Consider the following 18,746-nt stretch of genomic DNA (forward strand, 5'->3'; position numbering starts at 1 on the left):
AGAGAAAGAGTGGACATGCAAAGGAGAGGGAGATAAAGCACACATGGGGAAGACTGAGTGTGAAGATGAGAGAAACATTGAGCAGGAGAAAGAACATGGGTGCATGAAGGCATAAACAAGTGAGAGTGTGTGCCACAAAATGTGAGAAAGAGCTAAAGCATGAGAAAGGCAGAGTGTGTGAAAAAAGGAGAGAAAGAGTGACAGAAAGTGAGAATGCAAGAGAGAGATACTGAGAAAAGTCATGAGAGACAGCATGTGAGAAAGAGTGCTAGAGAAAGAGAGTATCAACAAAGACAGCATGAGAATGAGAGACCTTGAGCAATACAAAGAGCAAGCACAAGGATACATGAAATGGTGGGCTCAAGAAAGGGTAAAGGTGTAGGAAAGAGGGAGGAAACACAAAGGAGCAAGGGCACATTATAAAGTGGGCTTGAATAAGAGCAGACACAAGAAAGAGTTAGTACACACAAGAGAGAGTGGTGGTGTGAGAGAGGATAGCCAAGAAACCAAATGCAAAAAAGGAAATGTGCATGAGAAAGCACAAAAGAGTGAGAAAACAAGCACCTAACAAAGAGAAAGTGCGCCCTCAGAAGCGTTTGCTGAATGGTTTTATATTGTGAAGGATTAAGTTTCTCTTGTAAGTGGGAATTAGTGAAAGAACTAATTTTTTTTTCAGGGCAACCCGAAGTATTTAACTGAAATTGAATTTTTCTGCTTCCTTTTTTTATATTTTTGGTTTAAGTTAGGTCTACCAAAACGCCACAATATCAGTAAAGTTTTCCATTCCACACAGCACAGCATGAGCACCATAAACATCACAGACCAATATGAAAGATAGCAGAAGAAAACGTTAATTTAATTCTGAGTTAGTTAATACATTTCCTTTCTCGTGCACGGGTTGAGAAATCCTTTTGAAGCCCACTGCATAAGGAGTTTTATGGGAGAAAAGACTCTGGTTCTGATCTAGAAGAAAATAACTGTCTACAGCTCTTTTCTTTCTGTGATATTATCATCGCATGCAGAGACTGAATCGTTCATCAGGTTGAGAAAGGTGCATTTGGTAATGCTGTGAGGTCATTCTCTAGCTCAGTGTTCAAATGTGAACTCTTGAGTGTGGTAGGATGATAGGAAACCAGCTAAAATGAATAAGGAGTATATGAAGATGATGACATGGGAAGTACTACAAAGCTCATTCGCAGATCTCTTCTATTCACATTATGCTTTAAAGGATGGTTTTCCCACGTTCAGGTAATACTTCTTTGTTAGAACACAGATTTTTAAGTCAAATCCATTTCTAAGTAACATCCCATCCTAATAGCCATAGCACCATTAGCATCTTTCTATTCACTCTATGGTTTCTTTAACTTATGGAGGGTCCATCTAATTAATAATATGTTTATTACATCACTTTTATTAATATTTATTTTCTCTGCATCTTGCATATAATTTACATTGTGCTTTCAACATATTTTTAAACTATCAAAACAAAATATGTAACTAGTTCAATGATACTGACAATCACTAAGACGACTAGACTTTCACTTGGTACTTAACTTTACATTTTACTAGCAAAAGGGATGGTTAGCAAGCTACCATATGGAAGAGAAATAGAAAAATGAAAGGGATCTTATTTGACTTAAACCCTAAAATCACTGCTCATCTTGAATAACTGCTCTGAGCAACCCTGTGATTAGGAGTGTTGTGTCCTTTACTGATGGGCCTTCTTATACAGGTTTCTGATATATAAGGTGTTGGCACCTATGAAGTTTCTGAAGTTCTTCCCTGCCCTCATTAGTTCTACTACTAGTGTCACTGTTCACTGACAGTGAAGGTAGAATTACGTCTTTAAGTATTACCTTGTGTAAGGAAGTCTTTCATGCCCCTCACATCATCTTTCATAAGGAAAGTTTACTGAAATTCAGTTTTTCTTTGAAGCAGAAATACAACTGCCTTTATGTCTCTTAGTAAGTGAAATGATGGACAAGAATGAAGCAAGGTACTGTAACATGATCATCTACGCTGATGCCTTCTGAGAGAACAGTCCCTGGCCTTCACTTGTCTTATATCAACTGACAGACAACCAAAAGACCCCTTGGCACAGTTGTTAAAATGCCATCAAAAATATACTTGACGGGCAGGTTGCATGAAGCTACCTGGTTTTGGAGGGTTTGCTTGAAGAGACATGAGTCCTTGTGTGCTGAGGAGGTCTGATATTCCTGGATGTGTCTACTTTACTAATTTGATCCTCTATAGAGAAATATTTGAAAAGCCTGTTATTTGTACTAAGTGTTCAACTGTGGTCAAAGATGACCCCACCTAAGGAGACACATCTGCTGCTTCCAGGGGTAAATGCTGCCAAACTAGTAAAAAGATACCCTGTTGGACAAGAAAGTAACTCAGGACAGGATTAATTTGTAGCATTCCAGGGGAACTGGTGCTAACCCCAGCATATATAGCTTGGAAACTGAAGAGGTGATTCAGGAAAATAATGCAAGTAAAAGAAATTTTTCTTAACTAAAGGACTTAACGATTCAATAATATCCTTTCTTTCTCAGATTTGTGGCATGCTGTCATTTTTTAGGCAGAGTGTCAAAATAAATGGTTTGGCAACATAATTTCTGGCAATTCATCCAAAAGTAGTGCTTGAATTGTGCACCTTTTGTATATTACCCATAATACAAAAAGAATTGTTCTGATTTAATTGTCTTACATGCCAAGCACCATAAGACAGAAAAGACTGAAAATTCAGGGTCTAAGCTTGACCTTTTAACATCATGTGTCTACAAAAGAGGGAATGCTTATGCTTCTGATCATTTTGTAAATGGAAAAGGGACACAAGGTTTTGAAGGTAAATCTAATTTTTCTGCAAATCCTTTGAGACCAAGGCAATGAGTCTGATGCAAAATTAATCTCAGCTGAGAAACCAAATCATTCTGAAGTCAGCTCAGGACGCAAAGCACTACTGAAGGGACATCATCCCATGCTGCAGCACTCATACTAGGAGATCAAAGGACTTCTAGGTAGAGCCCAGTCCAGGCTCCAAAGCTCTTATAAAATCTTGTGATTCTTGGGTGTCTTCAACCTCCATGACACAACTTGCTAGACTGGACCATAAAACTGTGTCTCTCATGCTAAAAACATGTCTCAGTTTTATGGACAGGTAAGAAAGCAAAACCCACAGAGAGTCAAAGTCAAATCCAAAAGCATAAACTGATGCTTCTTTAACTACCATAGTGTTTCAGACACTGGATCGGACAGAAGTTGGTTTCTCCTCTGTTTTTAAACAGAATATTCTGTCATTCCCTCAGGTTGTCCCTCAGGTTACACCTTACTTCAACCACTATATCCCATAGGGTGGAAAACTATTGTCTCTGTATAAAACACTGTATTGTAAAAATCCATGCATATGTATATTCAAACATATATACAAGGACACAACTTGCAGTCTGATATCTACACAAGGAAAACACTTCCATAAGAATACTGGTTTATTTTGGAAAACTCTTTTTATTCTGTCTGCCATTAGTCTTCTCTTCCATTGTTTCAGGTTTAACAGTTACTCTAAAAGTTAACTTTATGTAAATTAGCAATGATTTCTAGTCATCAGTGGCTATTTGCATCTACTAAAAACTAGTTCCTCTAGTATCTTAAAAGATGTCTCCAGAGCTTTATTACTTTGTTGCTGTGCACTACTTTTTACTTGCTTCTGAAGAGAAAAACACTCTCCAACCAATACTTCAACCACTTTGTTGCCAGCTTTTTCACACAGACTGACACAGTAAAAGTAGTGTTTGGATCTCCAGCTCATTTCCAAGCTAGACAATCTGATTACAGAAAGCAACTGCACCATGTTGCATGCACAAGGAGGACTGCACAGGGCTCTAAGTTTCATGAAATACATTAGTCACCTATGAATTATCTTTAGATCTTGATACAGGGTACTCAAAAGATTACCACAGCAGACAGAATGGCTCCCATGGAAAGCTTGTAAAGAATGAAGGTTATCTTCTTAGCAGCAATCTTTTAATAGAACTAATTATTTCATTACAGAAACTATCATAGCACTAGCTTTCACTTGTTTGACCTGTCCATTATTACTGCAGTCATTACAACTCTGGCAGAAACTCCAGTTGTTACACATCGAATTTAATAGCGAAACTGTAACTTGACCCTCACAATCTATCCTACATTTTCTCTATATGCTAATTTCTCAACAGATACACTGTTCAACACTTTTTTTTTAAAAAAAAATGAACTATATAGAAAGCAAGAAGCTGCCCCAATGGAACAGTAAAATATTGATAGAGTGGTTTCGTCCCAAAAATCTGCAGAAATTAGTATTTTCAAGCTGTTACAGATTGTACCACAAAGCCATCATTAACTTTGAACAAATGCACAGGTATTCACATTAAACTACGATCAAAAGTGTTATTGAATTCCCAGGAAACTACTTTTTATGAGGGACTCTTGTCATAGAATCCTAAAATACCACTGTGTTTTACTTTAAGTACTCTGAAACAGCTTTTAATCCTTATGATCTGAAGAACACCCATACTTTGCACTAAGACAGCATTAGCAATCAGGAGCAACAGTTTACATGAAGCAGCTTCCCTATTTGAATTTGTATCAGTGCAGTTTGAATATTGATTTTTATTGTTCTTTCTAAACATATGGGAAATACTAAACATCTGAACAAAAGATGAAAAATGGGAAAAAAATTGCTGTGCTGTGTAAATACAGCAAATATAGTCATCTTATTACCACTGCTAATACTGAGCTCTGAGTATTGGCAGATGGTTAAGCTTTGAAAACAGAAACAGCTTCAGTGGACTTCCTATCCTGATTTACCTGTTCATCCTGACCAGTTGTCTTTGGGTAAGGAAAGAGAAAAAAAAATGAAAGAGAAAGTGAAGGAAAAAAAAAGCCTGAAGAGGGTCTTAAATCAACTCCTCTGGCAGTAAATATTGCTGTATGACTGGATCAGCCTCGATAACTGTGTATTCATGCTTCGTTAATAGAAAATGAATGCTTGAAATGTTGTAGCAGTTCTCCCAAACTACTTAAAAAGGAAAACAGATACTACTATCTCAAAAATAATCTAGCTTGAAGCAAATAAGAGCATATATGTATTTAGTAATTTTAACATACATTTGAGACGTTTTACTGTGTTGGAGTCAAATGCTTCATATTTAAATCTGCATATTTTTGTAATAGTCATATATATTGCAGAGTTTATTTGATGCATTTTGCTCCATCTTATTTTTACTGAATAATATTTTGCTATGTACAAGTTCTCATACATTAACTCTTTCATGTATGCTAGAAAGACTCACTGTCATTACAGAACCCTTGCACAGTTTGTGGTATAACACCTTGATTTTTCCCATTCAAACACACCTAGCAGTTCAGTTTATCAATGCAGTAACCAAGTAAATAAAAATGTGTGTGTATACACTTACCAGAGAAAAACAGAAAAGGTTCATGTTGATATTGAGATCCACTCCAGCACCCCAAAATTCTGCTCCACAAACTCGTGCTGCACAATGCAGCTCCTCCTTGCTCTCCCAGCGGTTTGTAAATTTCTCCCTAGAGATTAAAGCAAGATAAAATCCCTGCAATAATCCACTGGATTCAGAGCCCATTATCAAATGAGACAGGCTTGTCTAGGCCAATACAAACTGTTTCCTGAATTAAAGAACAGTGTTTACCAACAGAACAAAAGCATGGTCTGAATGATTATGATGGACTTTGGGAACGCTCTCTTGCAAGCTCGTTTCCATTTAGTTTATCATGTAATAGAAATAAAACTCTTTCTGCCTAAGACCACTGGAACATACACCTATCTCCAATGCAAATCTTCTCAGTTTACTGAGATTATCAAAAGACACAAAGAAATTATTAAAAAATGCTGATTTTCTATATAAATTAATTGTTTACAGAGTTCCATAATTATTGTTTAACTGCATTTTGAATGGAGGCAACTTACTTAGGGATCTTGGAAAAGAAACCTGTGTGTAACAATCAAAATATTACAAAAGAAACCCCGTGATAAAACCAAAGGAAAACCTCTCACCGTGGGCCTGAACACTAAACAATCATTAGCAAAGTAGTGTCTGACTTGTTGACTGCTTAATGATTCAGATTATGACTAAACCAATTTTGCTATTAGAATACACGGCAAATCTAGAAAATAAAAAATCAGGAGTATTCAAAGCTGATTCATTGGTTATAATGAGAAGTATTATAGTCTAAAAAGACAGGTAGACAAGGGATTAGCAATTATAAAGACAAACAGTAGTCTATATCAGAAGCTGGTATAAATCAGCTGTAGTGTATAAAGTGGTATAAATACCTGTAGTGTAGCAGAACAGTCTGAGGAAGAAATAATGATGAAAGCCCTATGAGTCACACATTGTTTAAGATTATTAAATACCAGAAATTAGGCTGTTTTGGGAATAATATTGCCTCCTAAATTGCAATTAAATCCCGATAGCTCTTATGTGAATGCTATCATATTTGGTTACATGAACAAGCAGAAGTTGTTACTAATGAGATAAGCTGACATTCACCACAAATGGAGAGGTAGTGTCATTTTGCCACCAACATCTTGATTTGCTTTTTTGGGCCCAGAGCTCAATATTTGTAAATGCCAAGCATGTCTTTCATTGCTAATACTTCTGACTACCTCAGTCTCTGCAGCTGATCCTGCCCCTCAGAGAATTTGAATCATCCATATTTCGGCAGAATAAATGTATTTTAACATAAGTTAGTTACTATCCTGAACAGAACCCAAACTTGGCTAGTACAAAGGCATGTCAACAAACACAAGAGGACAGATAAGATTCAAGATCATAAAAGGAAAAAAATCTTTAGTTTGCACTTTTCCTACTTACTGTGAAGTATATAAGCTATTTCTGAATGCTTTTCCCATGCCTCCTTTTCAGTTAAAATTTCAGGTTGGTTCTACATATTGGAAAAGTAGGGTTAGCTATGGAGAGCTTAATGAAAAACATAGATAAGAAGCCCATTAATAAGAGTTGTCTCATTTATTCCTCTTACAAACCTGAGGAACACGATTTTTTTTCAGTTACCACCCAGTGAAACTTTTTAAATGTGATTATACAAAAATAGACACCTGAGAGGTATATATTGCCACAGATGAGTTTGCACTTGCTTTGTCACTCACTTGGTAGCTTGTTTGTGAGGGAGCAAGTTCTTGTCCTTCCTGTGCCTCCAGTTCTCTACCTGGAAAAGTTGAAATAACAGCATGTGTAAAGTACTATGAAAGTAATCAAAAGCACCTTGTCCCAGATACAGAGAATTCCCTTTTTTTTTAATTGATATCTGGAAAAATCCAGAAACACAGAAGAGCTAGTAAAATGACAAGACACAAGGAAGCAACACTTGAGTAATTGATGGGAATATTATTTTCATTTAGACTAATTTAATATCTTGATTTTGCATTAAAAAAAAACCCAGCCTCTTGCAGGGGGTTTGCTATGCATATTTACATTTGGAAGGCAGTTTCTTAATATTGTACCACAGATGTAACTAAGAAAGGAAAGATCTTATACTGAGTTATTCAGTTTATATTATTATTTATTATTATTATTATATTTATTTAATATATTATTTGCTTATATTCATATACATGCAGAAAAGAGAATAATTTAAGAAAAAAAATTAAAAGATAAAAAGTAACCTGTATCTATACTTACAGATGTACACATATGTGGCAAGCAACTATGCAGGTTGGCAAAAATGGAGAGCTTTACAAGACAACCTTTTGTGAAAAGAGATAAATGCTCATCTGGAAACTGCCTAGGGCACTGGGCCAACTTTTATTTAAGTTTTTCTTGCTTTGCTGTTTAGATAGGAGCAATTCATCGCATCAGGCTTGAAATATCATGAGCTAGGCACTATTCCATTGAAGTAAAATGTGAAAACCAGAGGCAAGCTTTTCACAAATGCAGAACGGGAGATTGAAACTGGGAATCACACCAGTTTAGGTTCTGCAAATGTGCCTCCAGAGTGCATGCCCCATATGGCTTGTTTGACTTCATTCTCTGAAAGGCAGACCTGCAGCACCCAATTACTCCCATTTCATTTCCTGGTGCATTCATCCTTCTGTTTCCCACTGTATCGGCTCTCTGCATATATCTAGACTGAAGGCATTACAGTGGCAGTATTGGGTGAAAGTTGCTTCGGTCAGATTTAAAATATTCAGTTCAAATATCCCAGTTGAGAAACAGAAATTTAACCCTCTTTCATTTTCCTTCTGCTGGGCTAATAGCTTTACAAGAAATAGCCTTCAGTAAAGACTTTAAGTGGGATCCCACTTGATGCAAGCCACTAAGACCCTAAGACTAAAGACTGCAAATTTGTTACTACATGTTTTTGAGTACTTACAGTGTTAAGATTCCTCATATGAAAAGGTAATGTTTTAGACATCTACAAATTCACTGATATAGCCATCTGTAAGGGTAAAGTTTGTTGATAGATGTAAAGTATAGATGACATTACCCATCAGGTTCTAGTCCTAGACTACTGAAAATATTACCAGCTGTGAGGAAACACTTACTATAATAATTATAATAAGATGCAATAGCTTATAATTTGTTGATCAGGATGAATAATATAAATAAAATCCTCATCAAGAGTTCTTAATGCCACTTGATATCACAGCTATCTATGTAAAGAATTTAAGCTTTTATAATAATTACAAAACCAGTAACTAAGTAGTACAAATTTGAAGGTAACATCAGTGTTGTGTCATCTATGTACATTTTACCTGGTATAAATAGAGCAATTTGGAGCAGCAGAAAAATAACAGAACAGAAAACCCACTTTATAATGAGGTTACATAAATCAGTTTTACCAGACAGAAAACACATAAACCTTCACTTCCTGGATCTAACATTGCACTACTGCTAGCATTTAATTTTCTTTCTTCACTGCTGCATGATTTCTACATACTTGGGTTCTCTATCCTGGCAAGTATTTCAAACACCTTAAAAAGTGAAAAATTGTTGACAAAATTGAGGCTTTCATGTGTAGAGGTTTCTATTCCTGCACAATAGCCAGACATACAAACAGTTAAGGTCGAGTGATGATTCAGGTACTCAGGATTCAGCCTTGGCTCCAGGCTCCCAAGCCATTCTACTGGTGCAGCTTAATATGTCACTAGGAGAACTCACCAGCAGAGCTGTGCATCCCACAGATTTCCTTGGTTAGCTGGACAAGGAAAAATAATGTATTAATAGGTATTAACCTGGTCATGTTTTAGTAAATCTGGAACTACTATATACCCCTTTTTCCTTCTCCCTTCCTTTTTTCCTCCCATAGCATATCTACCTTTAATGACAATGTGCATCTACTTCTCTGATCATCATCTGGCATCTGAGCATCCTCAGATTTAAAACTGAGAGCAACAATGCTACTTTTTGATATAGTATGGGTTAAATATATAAATTACCATATGCTAATTAGTCACATTTCTCTATTCACTCCACATAAAAGGCTGAATTATTACTTAGAATCATAGAATCATAGAATAACCAGGTTGGAAGAGACCCACCAGACCATGAGCTCAAGGTAAACAGAGTGTGTTGCTATTATGTTCCACAGGCTAACCTGGTGGAAGCTGGGAGATTCAGAAATTGAGTCAGAGTCTTTCTTCTTGCTTTCCCATTTCATCAGAAAGAGACTGTGCCTACTTTCAGCATCTACTCAATACACCACATATTCTGTGACATATGAAGGCAACCATGTACGTGCCACACTGGGTAAAACCCCTGCCTCATTTCACCTCTTTCTGTTCACTTACAACAGGCCGATGACAAAGCAGTTCTGGGCAGAACATTCTGCTTGTTAACTCACAGCCTGAGACTGAGTGTTCTATAAGAAGCTGCCATTTGAACTTAGGAAACTGCTATTATTAAACAAGTTTAACATTTTCTATCATGAACAGCCCCTGAAGGTACTCCAAATGGTAGAAAACTGCATTTCTGACCACAAACATAATAGTGTCTCTAAAACAGAGCTACTATCATTTGATATTCCTTAGTCAAATGTTCCAATGACTGGCTCTAAATTACATCTACTTAATAGTTTGGAAAGGACCCATGAAGTACTAACTAAAAATCTGATTCTTTAAACGTTATTGATTTTTCTTTTCTTTTAGAATCTTCTTCAATTTAGAGACAGCTTCTTCATTTCCTCCTTTTATTTTCACCAGCCAATTAAAAATTGGTAAAGAAAAAGCTTTGCAACCCCTCTCACCCCTGCCAAATTGCAACATTACATTCCTCCTTTGAAAAGATAGTTTTACAGATGTAATGATCAATTCAACATAACAGATATTACACCTTTGCAACAAAGATTTGCAATAAAGTTTAGCTCAGTTAAAGATTAATTTAAGCTCACTCAGAACCGATAGGCATCACACTTAATTCAGCCCAGAAAATCAAGCAAATAAAGACACAAAGAACCAATATTCTATAACTCAGAATGGAAAAAGCAAGTGAAATGCTTTCACAATTTCCAGACTCCAAGAGAATGTCTGTGCTTATTAAAGTCACTGGCAGAATTCCCAGCAAATTCAGTGCAATCAGAATTTCATGCACCTTCTCTTGCTAACTGATCACATTTAATGACAACGTCATAAAAGCACATGTTGTTTCCTATACAATTCATTGTAATATTCAGCTACACCTTGAAGCAAACATTGTTTTCAGGATAAATAATCACATTGTTCTTTCACTTATCTCTGATTATTTATAGGTTTTGCAAAGCAGTCATCTTTTTATCAAATGAAAAACTGTATTTCTGTTCTAGAGAGGAAACATGTACTTCCTAAATGGGAGGGTCAAATCCTCTGCTCTATAATTTTACTGAAACTCAGTGAATCTGGCTCACTTATTCTTTATTGCTATCTAGCACTATACCACAATTCAGAGTTAAAACTGCTAACTTCTATCGTAAGGCCAATTCATGTATTATCAGACAAAGCTGATGTCTACAGTGAATTATGGGTATAGGAGTCATTATCTTCAAGGAGCACCTTGAAAACGAGATGTCTAATCTCAATAATGTAAGTTTCCTGGTTAAATAAATCCCCTGTGCTTACTAATTCTATGCATTTATAGAAAAGATGTCACTCCCCACCTCCTTAGACTTTTAAAAACATTTTACAGCCTCAAGGGGATTTGAATCATCACTAAACAGAATTGATTTCTGTACTTACTACTTAGTATTCTTAATCACACAGTTCATGCATTTTTGTTGTGTAATGGATAGGGAAATTCAAACAACCAGCTTGTTTTGCAAACATTTAGCTCCCCATCTCCCCACTTCCCTTTTACATTGATGGCTTTTTTTTAATATCAAGATGACAGTCTTATTAAGCACACCCTGCTTGAAATAGCTCCAAACAATCAATGCTGCTCTGTAAGTTTGTAGCCACCCAGGCCTTGCATGAGCATTTGAGAACATAACTTTGAAAAGCTAGCAGAGGTCTTCCAATTCACTCTGCAAGAAAGATTGCCTTTCCACTTTTGCCTGTAAGAATTCAGGTTAAGGACTTTAGTCATCTATTTCTTCCCTGAGACCCTGATCCAGAGCTAAATGAAGCCAAAAGGAATCCATCTATTGATCTGAGCACTTCTAGCAACTAATTCAAGAGTTTCTCTACCAATTTATTACACACTAAGTTGGATACAGCCTGCGTACAGTCTTTCTAACCTAATTTTCTAACCCATTCGCTGTGGCCACAGGCACCCACCACTGTTCCTATGCACCACCTTACCTCCTGGAGATGCCCACAGATGGCTGCTGACAGCCCCAAGCTCCAAGTAAAAAAGAAAAAGACAGCTGTCTCACACAACCCCCTGTACCTAGATGAGTAGTCTCCAAGTAGAATGTAATATTTTGTCCATACCACCACCTTATCTACAGTTTTCTGGGTGGGAGCCAGTTCATAGCCAGCCAAATCAGACTAACATCTGGATATACACAACAACAGAGCTTAAAAATATTCTTCGAATCTTCAGGAGTCTACATGGACACTCTTGGATCCTGTCTGTGCTCTCACTCTCCTACAAATCAAGAGTAATGCATTGGACAGTGAAGCCACAGTAGCATCTAGAAGAGAAAAACTAAAACCTAATAATGTCATTGGTGAGCTCCTGGCTTATGTTTTAATTTTCTTATCAGATTTGTGCAAGTCTCACATTTTTGGAAATCAAAATTAGGGACTTGAACATTCTCCATTCAGTTTTCGTGCATTTCATGGATCTTCATCTGATTTAGATGTGTACTTGCTGCTGCCAGTAGCCTGTTCTTTTACAAGACATTGCAAATAAATTCTGTTGTACAAGACCACATTTTGAGCACACTAAGTTAGAATCAGTAGCTTTTAAAAAAAATCTTCCTGGTAAAAAAGCAATTTTTTTATACAACCAGAGAAAACCAGCAATCCATATCAATTATACATTAATGGCTATATATTTGCTGTTGTGCCAAATAAAGCTTTCATCTAACATTCCGTAGCCAAGGCTTCAATCTGTACATAGCAAAATACAGTGATAAAAGCTAATTTTCTAGACCAGTTCTGAAGTTTGAGTACCAATGCATCCAGGAAGTACAAAATTTTCTTAAAAAGACAGTGATCTAAACACTTTAGGACTTCAAATATAGCAATCCACTGGAACCAACCACATAAAATAGTTTTGTTGCGGTAAGAAATACATGCTCCTATACAAAGAATCTCTTCCCACCTTGCTGTTTTACATAGCTTAACAGTTCCTTACTGTTTGGATAGGCCCTTTATATTCTTTGAAAGTTACTCTGGATAGGCCGTTATTTGGCAGACATTAGCAGACCTTCATATTTTTCATCTGAGTTATGTCTGCTCATCCAGTGTCACCAAACAGTTACAGCCATGTAGCTAATTTTTGCAATAGCACTACATTTTAGACGCAAGGACACACCAACTCGTGCCATGGCAATTTGAGCTGTTTACATCTCTGTGCATGTGATTTGCAGAGCCTCCAGCTTGGAGTGGCCTCTTTTTTGACTATCCATGACCCTGCTATACTGTCTTACTGCCTCTCCATGTGTTATAGCACTTTCCCTCACTTCTACAAACATGGCATGCCATGTGAGAGACAAATATTTGCCTCTTAGGGCTCCATTAAAAAAGGTAGCAGTCCTCATGCTCTATGGCAACTCATGCCTTTATATACCTGCAAAATATCATCTTTACTCACCACTGGAGAAATTACTAGCTTTTATTCAGGTACTTGAATATGAAGAAAAGGCTGAAGGCAAGGGGAAGAAGTCCATACACTGCTGTAAATACTTTTTGCAGGAAAAACACAGGATACTTGTGTGTTCTAAATTATTTGGAGAAAACAAAACTTAAATTTGATTATCACATGCCAGCAAAAAATTGCATCAGATACACATTGTAGTAGTTGCATTAAACTCAGGCTTATATAGTAGGAACTGTAGATGCCATCTGCAGCCATAGAATAACCTTGGCAGCATACCAGCGCATATTCATTTCTGTGGAGAACAGCCTCGGTTGCTACAGCTGAGTCCTCTTGGTACCTCAGACTGCCAAAGTGTCTCAGAACTAGTAACCTGATATTATCACTCATTTAAATCCATCCTAGTTAAACAGGATTCTTGGATTTGGCAGTTCTTGAAGCCTTATTAAAGATTGAGTAGGTAACCTTTCTTGACCCCTGTACCCTGATTTAGCAGAACGTAATTAAGTCAGGCAAGTCATCAAAAGCCTGTGGTGGATAACCTGAAAACTGTAACATACATGCAACAAGCAGTAGAGGGGAAAAAAAACCCCAAGCAAACCAAAACCACTGTTGAGGAAATTTCAGTGTTGTTCTGCTTTAGGTAGAACAGAATGTTTCAACAGAAGAATTAATGTGATCCTAATGAATTATAGACAGATTGAGGGGGGAGTCAGAGGGGAAACTACAGAGCAGTATTTCTGTATTTGTATAGGAACTTCTACATGGATAGTCTAGCGTCATTTAACTTATGAGAAAAAGGAACAATCAGGACAGTTCTTGAAGAAGCCTGTCATCCAGAGATCTGCAAAAAGTGTACAAACAACAGATACAACTGTAAATCAAAGACTTGTACATCAAAGAGTGACCCGCCCCTCTGTGACTCCCTCTGCTCTTATTACACTCAAATTCTTCAAAGTAGGATTCAGTGGAACAGATGACTTTTTTATCCTGGTTAACCATGGAAAAACCAAGATTTACACCAAGTCTATTGAATACAGATGTAGATCAACAACCTGTTACCCTAAAAACATGCAAAAGAAAACACTGCTGTATGCAGAAAGTAGTGTCTACAAATAAGCTCCAAATTTCCATCAGGAGTAGCTTAGTGAATCCCACCCATATTGGTTTAATGCTACAAATTCCTAGGAGTAGTTTTACCCAGCACAGTGTATAGTTGGGATGTCAAAAATGGCTGCGCTAGATATACATTCCCAACCTTCATCACAGCCATTCAAACAGTACCGATCTAAAACTTAACAATCTTTAACACAGTCATTCATTGAACATCACTATGGCAGGAAAAAGTGGCATTATCCCCTTGTTAACATACAGCTGAGTCTATTGTCTAGATCACCATGTACATATCATCTAGTGGTCACTGATGATGAATCCAAAATGCTCAAATTTTAGTTCTGTAGTTTAAGTTGCTCCTTCACTCTTTGGGTGCTTAAATATACTTAGAAATGTAAAGTCTGTGAAGAAATCCAGACAGTGTAGAATTCTTGAGCCTATAGAGCAGCTAGACAGCTACCCTACATTTAAGATAAATCATAACATGAATGCATAATTTATGCATTCATATTCTATGTTACATCAGTGATTAATCTGACTGTTCTCCTCAGAACGAACTTATTCAGTGAAGCTTTGTAGAGAACAAAGGTAAAGGAATGGATAGGACTTGCCTCTTCTACTTCCTCTACCCCAACAGCCCCCTGATTGCATCCTTGCTCACTATGGGAATTAGGGTTCAAATTCTCTTTGTGATTTCTCTTTTCCTCTTCTGTGTGATTTCTTCAACAACCAGGTGAAAGACTTGTGTCCTTATCCAGAATCTTCAATTAGCTACTCTGCATTATACAGACTAATTATATACTAGTTGAGCTAAGGAGAAGGGATGTAGAGTATGCATGTGTTTGCATATGACTCTCTGGCCTGGTTGCTACAACAGTCACTTGACAGGGGATACAATTGGATTCCCCAGTCCTAGCTTCAATAAACATTAAATATTAATCTAGCTCACTGGAGCAGAAATGAAAAGTGTTGCAGCAAATAAGATAAAATGTTTTGGAGGATCAGCTATAGGCACGCAAGCAAGATGTCTGCAGAAGACAGAAATGTGAATCTCCAATGCGTGACCTCTGGAGGGACAAAGAAGAGCATGCACCTTCTTTCTCCATCTGTTTGCTCTGCTCATTGCCTACCTCCTTTTTCCAATCTCTGGGGACTTACAGGAGAAAAATTGTCAGAGTGAGGAAGGAGCCATTTCATAAAGATAGTGGGAGAGCCAAATGCAATGAGCCAATTACTAGTAGTTTGCTGCTGGGTGTTGCATTAACCACAGGGGAATCAAACCACTTTGTCAACAGAATCTTGCTGTAAAAACCCAGTCAAATTGAATGGATACTCGGAATCTTATTTAAGAGAAAATAATGATACTATGTGAAAATTCAATAGGAGAGGATATATGTATTCCAGTCTAGCCCAGAACTGGAAACTCTTACTGCCATTATAAGTTGCTTTGCTGGGTGCCAGTTTACACTTACTCAAAGAGGACATATTATTTATATCACATACAGCAACTGAAGCATAATATGTTATTAAGGGATTAGGTAGTCAAAAAGGAAAACCACAATACAAGGTGTAGAATTATTTTTCTGAATATGACTAATAACAATTGCTTTCACTGTTGGAGACAGGATACTTACCTGTTCTTGTCCAAACACCTCAGTATACTGAGCTTTATGTCTGCTCATGTGGTCTTAAGTACTCCAGAGATGTTTTCTCATCTTCAAAAGGTATGTTACCTGTTGATTCTATATTAATCCCAGTAGCAGCAGATAAGCTAGAGTCCAGCCTACAAGAAAACAACGGGAACAAAGATGAATAGAACAAAAGCTAGGAGATGAGAAATAGATCTGGTAGCAAACATTTGTAGTGGAAATTTTGGCAAAAAATATACCATGTGACAGAGAGATTCGGTGCAGCTGTCTATGAGAGGTCCAGGCTTTCACACAGGATTTCTGCTGAATTTGACAGCAAAATCTTAGGGGAAATTTTTAAATCAACTTAACCACTTTCAGGACAAAGTGTTTACTCTTGAGGCAGAAAAGATATACTTTTGTGTTTGTATGTTCCATATGCCAGCTTAAAATAACAGCTTGTAAACTCTGCAAGCATGTATCTGTTGCTCTCTTTCTTATTAAAATCCATGTTACGTGAATGGGTTTATTTACAAACTGATCAAGAATTCTATTATGTCATCTTCTTTTTATAGAAAATCACAGTAAACTTGGCCCTTGAGCATTATAACTTTGGATTTGTAGAAACTTAGAAAACATTGGAAAACTAATGCAGTCATAAAGCTCTGCTAAATCTAAGTGCACAGATTAAACAGAAGTGTCTAAGTGTCTAGGAAAAATACCAAAGCATGTAAGTGAAAACAAACATGAAGTGATATAATTACAAGGGATAATGAGACTTTGGTTGTAATCTCTTGCATTAATTGGTATTATCAGCTGAATCTTTGGTTAGGCCTGATCCAAAGTCTGCTAAATGTTAATGAGGTTTTTTTCTTTTTAATTTAATAGGTTCTGCACTTAATCCTAAAACATTTTGGGTTTGTGATGTGAAGCATGGTGTATGAACACAAAACATGTATGACATGAAGTATACTTCTGTTTTCACTAGTCTTTATTTGTAATACAGCAAAAAAAAAGCTTTTTTAGAAATAAAGACTCAGGGAAATACATTTTGCAGCAGTGCATTTCTTGGGTCCACGCACTTAGACTTTGGCTTAGATATACTACGATCAATATTTCCAGGTGAAGCAATTAATTTCCTTGGTTTGGCATGTGAATAAAACTCTTGCAATGCAACTTTGACTTTCATTTCTATTGCAGTCTGTTATTGTTAAAAAAAAAAAATGTATATCAGCTAGCTAAATTGTTAACACTTAAGAACTCCCCAGGCAGTAATGAATGACAGAGTTTTCTGTGTTATCCCTGATAAAGTTTAGGATATGGAAAGCAGTTTAATCCTCTTTCTAAACTCTCCCATCTGTGCTTTAGAGCTACCATAGTAAATTACTACATACTGAAGCACTGCTTCAGATGCAATTTTATATTTTCAAAGCTGAGATAATTTTACTCCACAGTGTATTTTTTAATCCTTGAAAAGAAAAAAGCAAAATGCTTAAGGAAGCCAGGTCAGATAAAACTGTTGAATTTAAGAGATGGATAGCAGTTTTCAGTGAAGCAGACCTTCCATAACAGTTGCTTGAAGTACAGAGTTAAGCCAAACTAATTACTTTGTTTACAGAAAATCTGCAATGTAAAGTGTTAAGATTGCACTCAATTGTAATCTTTCTTTAATTACAAGATACTCTTTATGCAGGAATAGTTACTGACAAATATGGCTTGAAGCACTCTTTTAATTGTACCTTAAATATGCTGTTGCCTATGTCTAATGTCTTTGATTCTGTTTTCATATTGCAGAATGAGTTTACTTGGTACAGTTTTGCCATTAACCTGTTCAGTCATGGTTAGGGCTCATTTCTTTCTCTGTAAGGAAGCTTAAGTTTTGTGTTGAATTTCTCCACGTCTAATCAGATGTGCATTTTGCTGCTCTCTGTTCACTAGGGACAAAGGGACTGATTTAGAATCTATTGGAGTAAATTGCCTGAGTCAGTTTAGAGGCTGAGTACAAGCAGCTGCTCCAATAGCGCAAGTGAATACAGAGAAAGAGAGACACCAATTTAATATACTTCTCTATATTGTGTTTTCCCTCATCCACATAAAAACCCTATATTCAATAACACTGCAGAAATCCAGTCAGTCCAATGTCTTGCTCAGGTCACCATATGGTTGTGGAACAGCTGGTTCATGTTAAACCTTCACAAAATTCAGATTATACTTGCAGGAAGCAGCAGATACTTCGAAGAATTTGCAGCCACAGTGCAGCATGTAAGACAGCCACAAATCATTGAAGCACTCTGCCAGAGGAAGGGTTCCTCTGTAACCTTTTTGTTACTTTGACTTTCATAACAACATCTTACTATCTATCTCACCTCCAGGGACTAACCTGAAGACTACAACCCATCCCACCCAATGACCTAAACGCAGCTTAACAGCAGTCTGTGACCTCACAACCAGATGACAACAATCCAGCACTTTCTCTGAAATTTGATGATTGCTTCCAAGGCTTTCAAATTCTCAAACCTGAATTAAATGTTCTGAATTCAAGGTGAAGAAAAGAGGTTTGTGGAATTTTCTGTGGGGGCATGTAACCCACTTCTGCAGAGGAAAGCCTGCTGACATTGAGACAGAGCTGCTTCACACTGCATATGCCAATAAAACTCCCCCTGTTCATTTTATTTTCCACTAGGTCTTCATTGCTACATGCCCACTGCTGGGATTGCTAAGGAGTAGACTTCCA

General features: G+C 36.9%; 1 protein-coding gene across 2 annotated transcripts in view; it reads right to left on the bottom strand.

Moving 5' to 3' along the window:
* Window positions 1–5,657, bottom strand: part of SAMSN1 (SAM domain, SH3 domain and nuclear localization signals 1) — a 91,432-nt gene extending 85,775 nt beyond the window's left edge. For both annotated transcript variants that reach the window (XM_069870495.1, XM_069870504.1), the window contains exon 1: window positions 5,460–5,657. In XM_069870495.1, the coding sequence (XP_069726596.1) occupies window positions 5,460–5,642 (183 nt within the window). In that variant the 5' untranslated portion in view covers window positions 5,643–5,657. The remainder of the gene's footprint in view (window positions 1–5,459) is intronic.
* Window positions 5,658–18,746: the final 13,089 nt, after the last annotated feature.

The sequence above is a fragment of the Phaenicophaeus curvirostris genome, chromosome 1, assembly GCF_032191515.1.
Source record: "Phaenicophaeus curvirostris isolate KB17595 chromosome 1, BPBGC_Pcur_1.0, whole genome shotgun sequence".
Classification (NCBI taxonomy): Eukaryota; Metazoa; Chordata; class Aves; order Cuculiformes; family Cuculidae; genus Phaenicophaeus; species Phaenicophaeus curvirostris.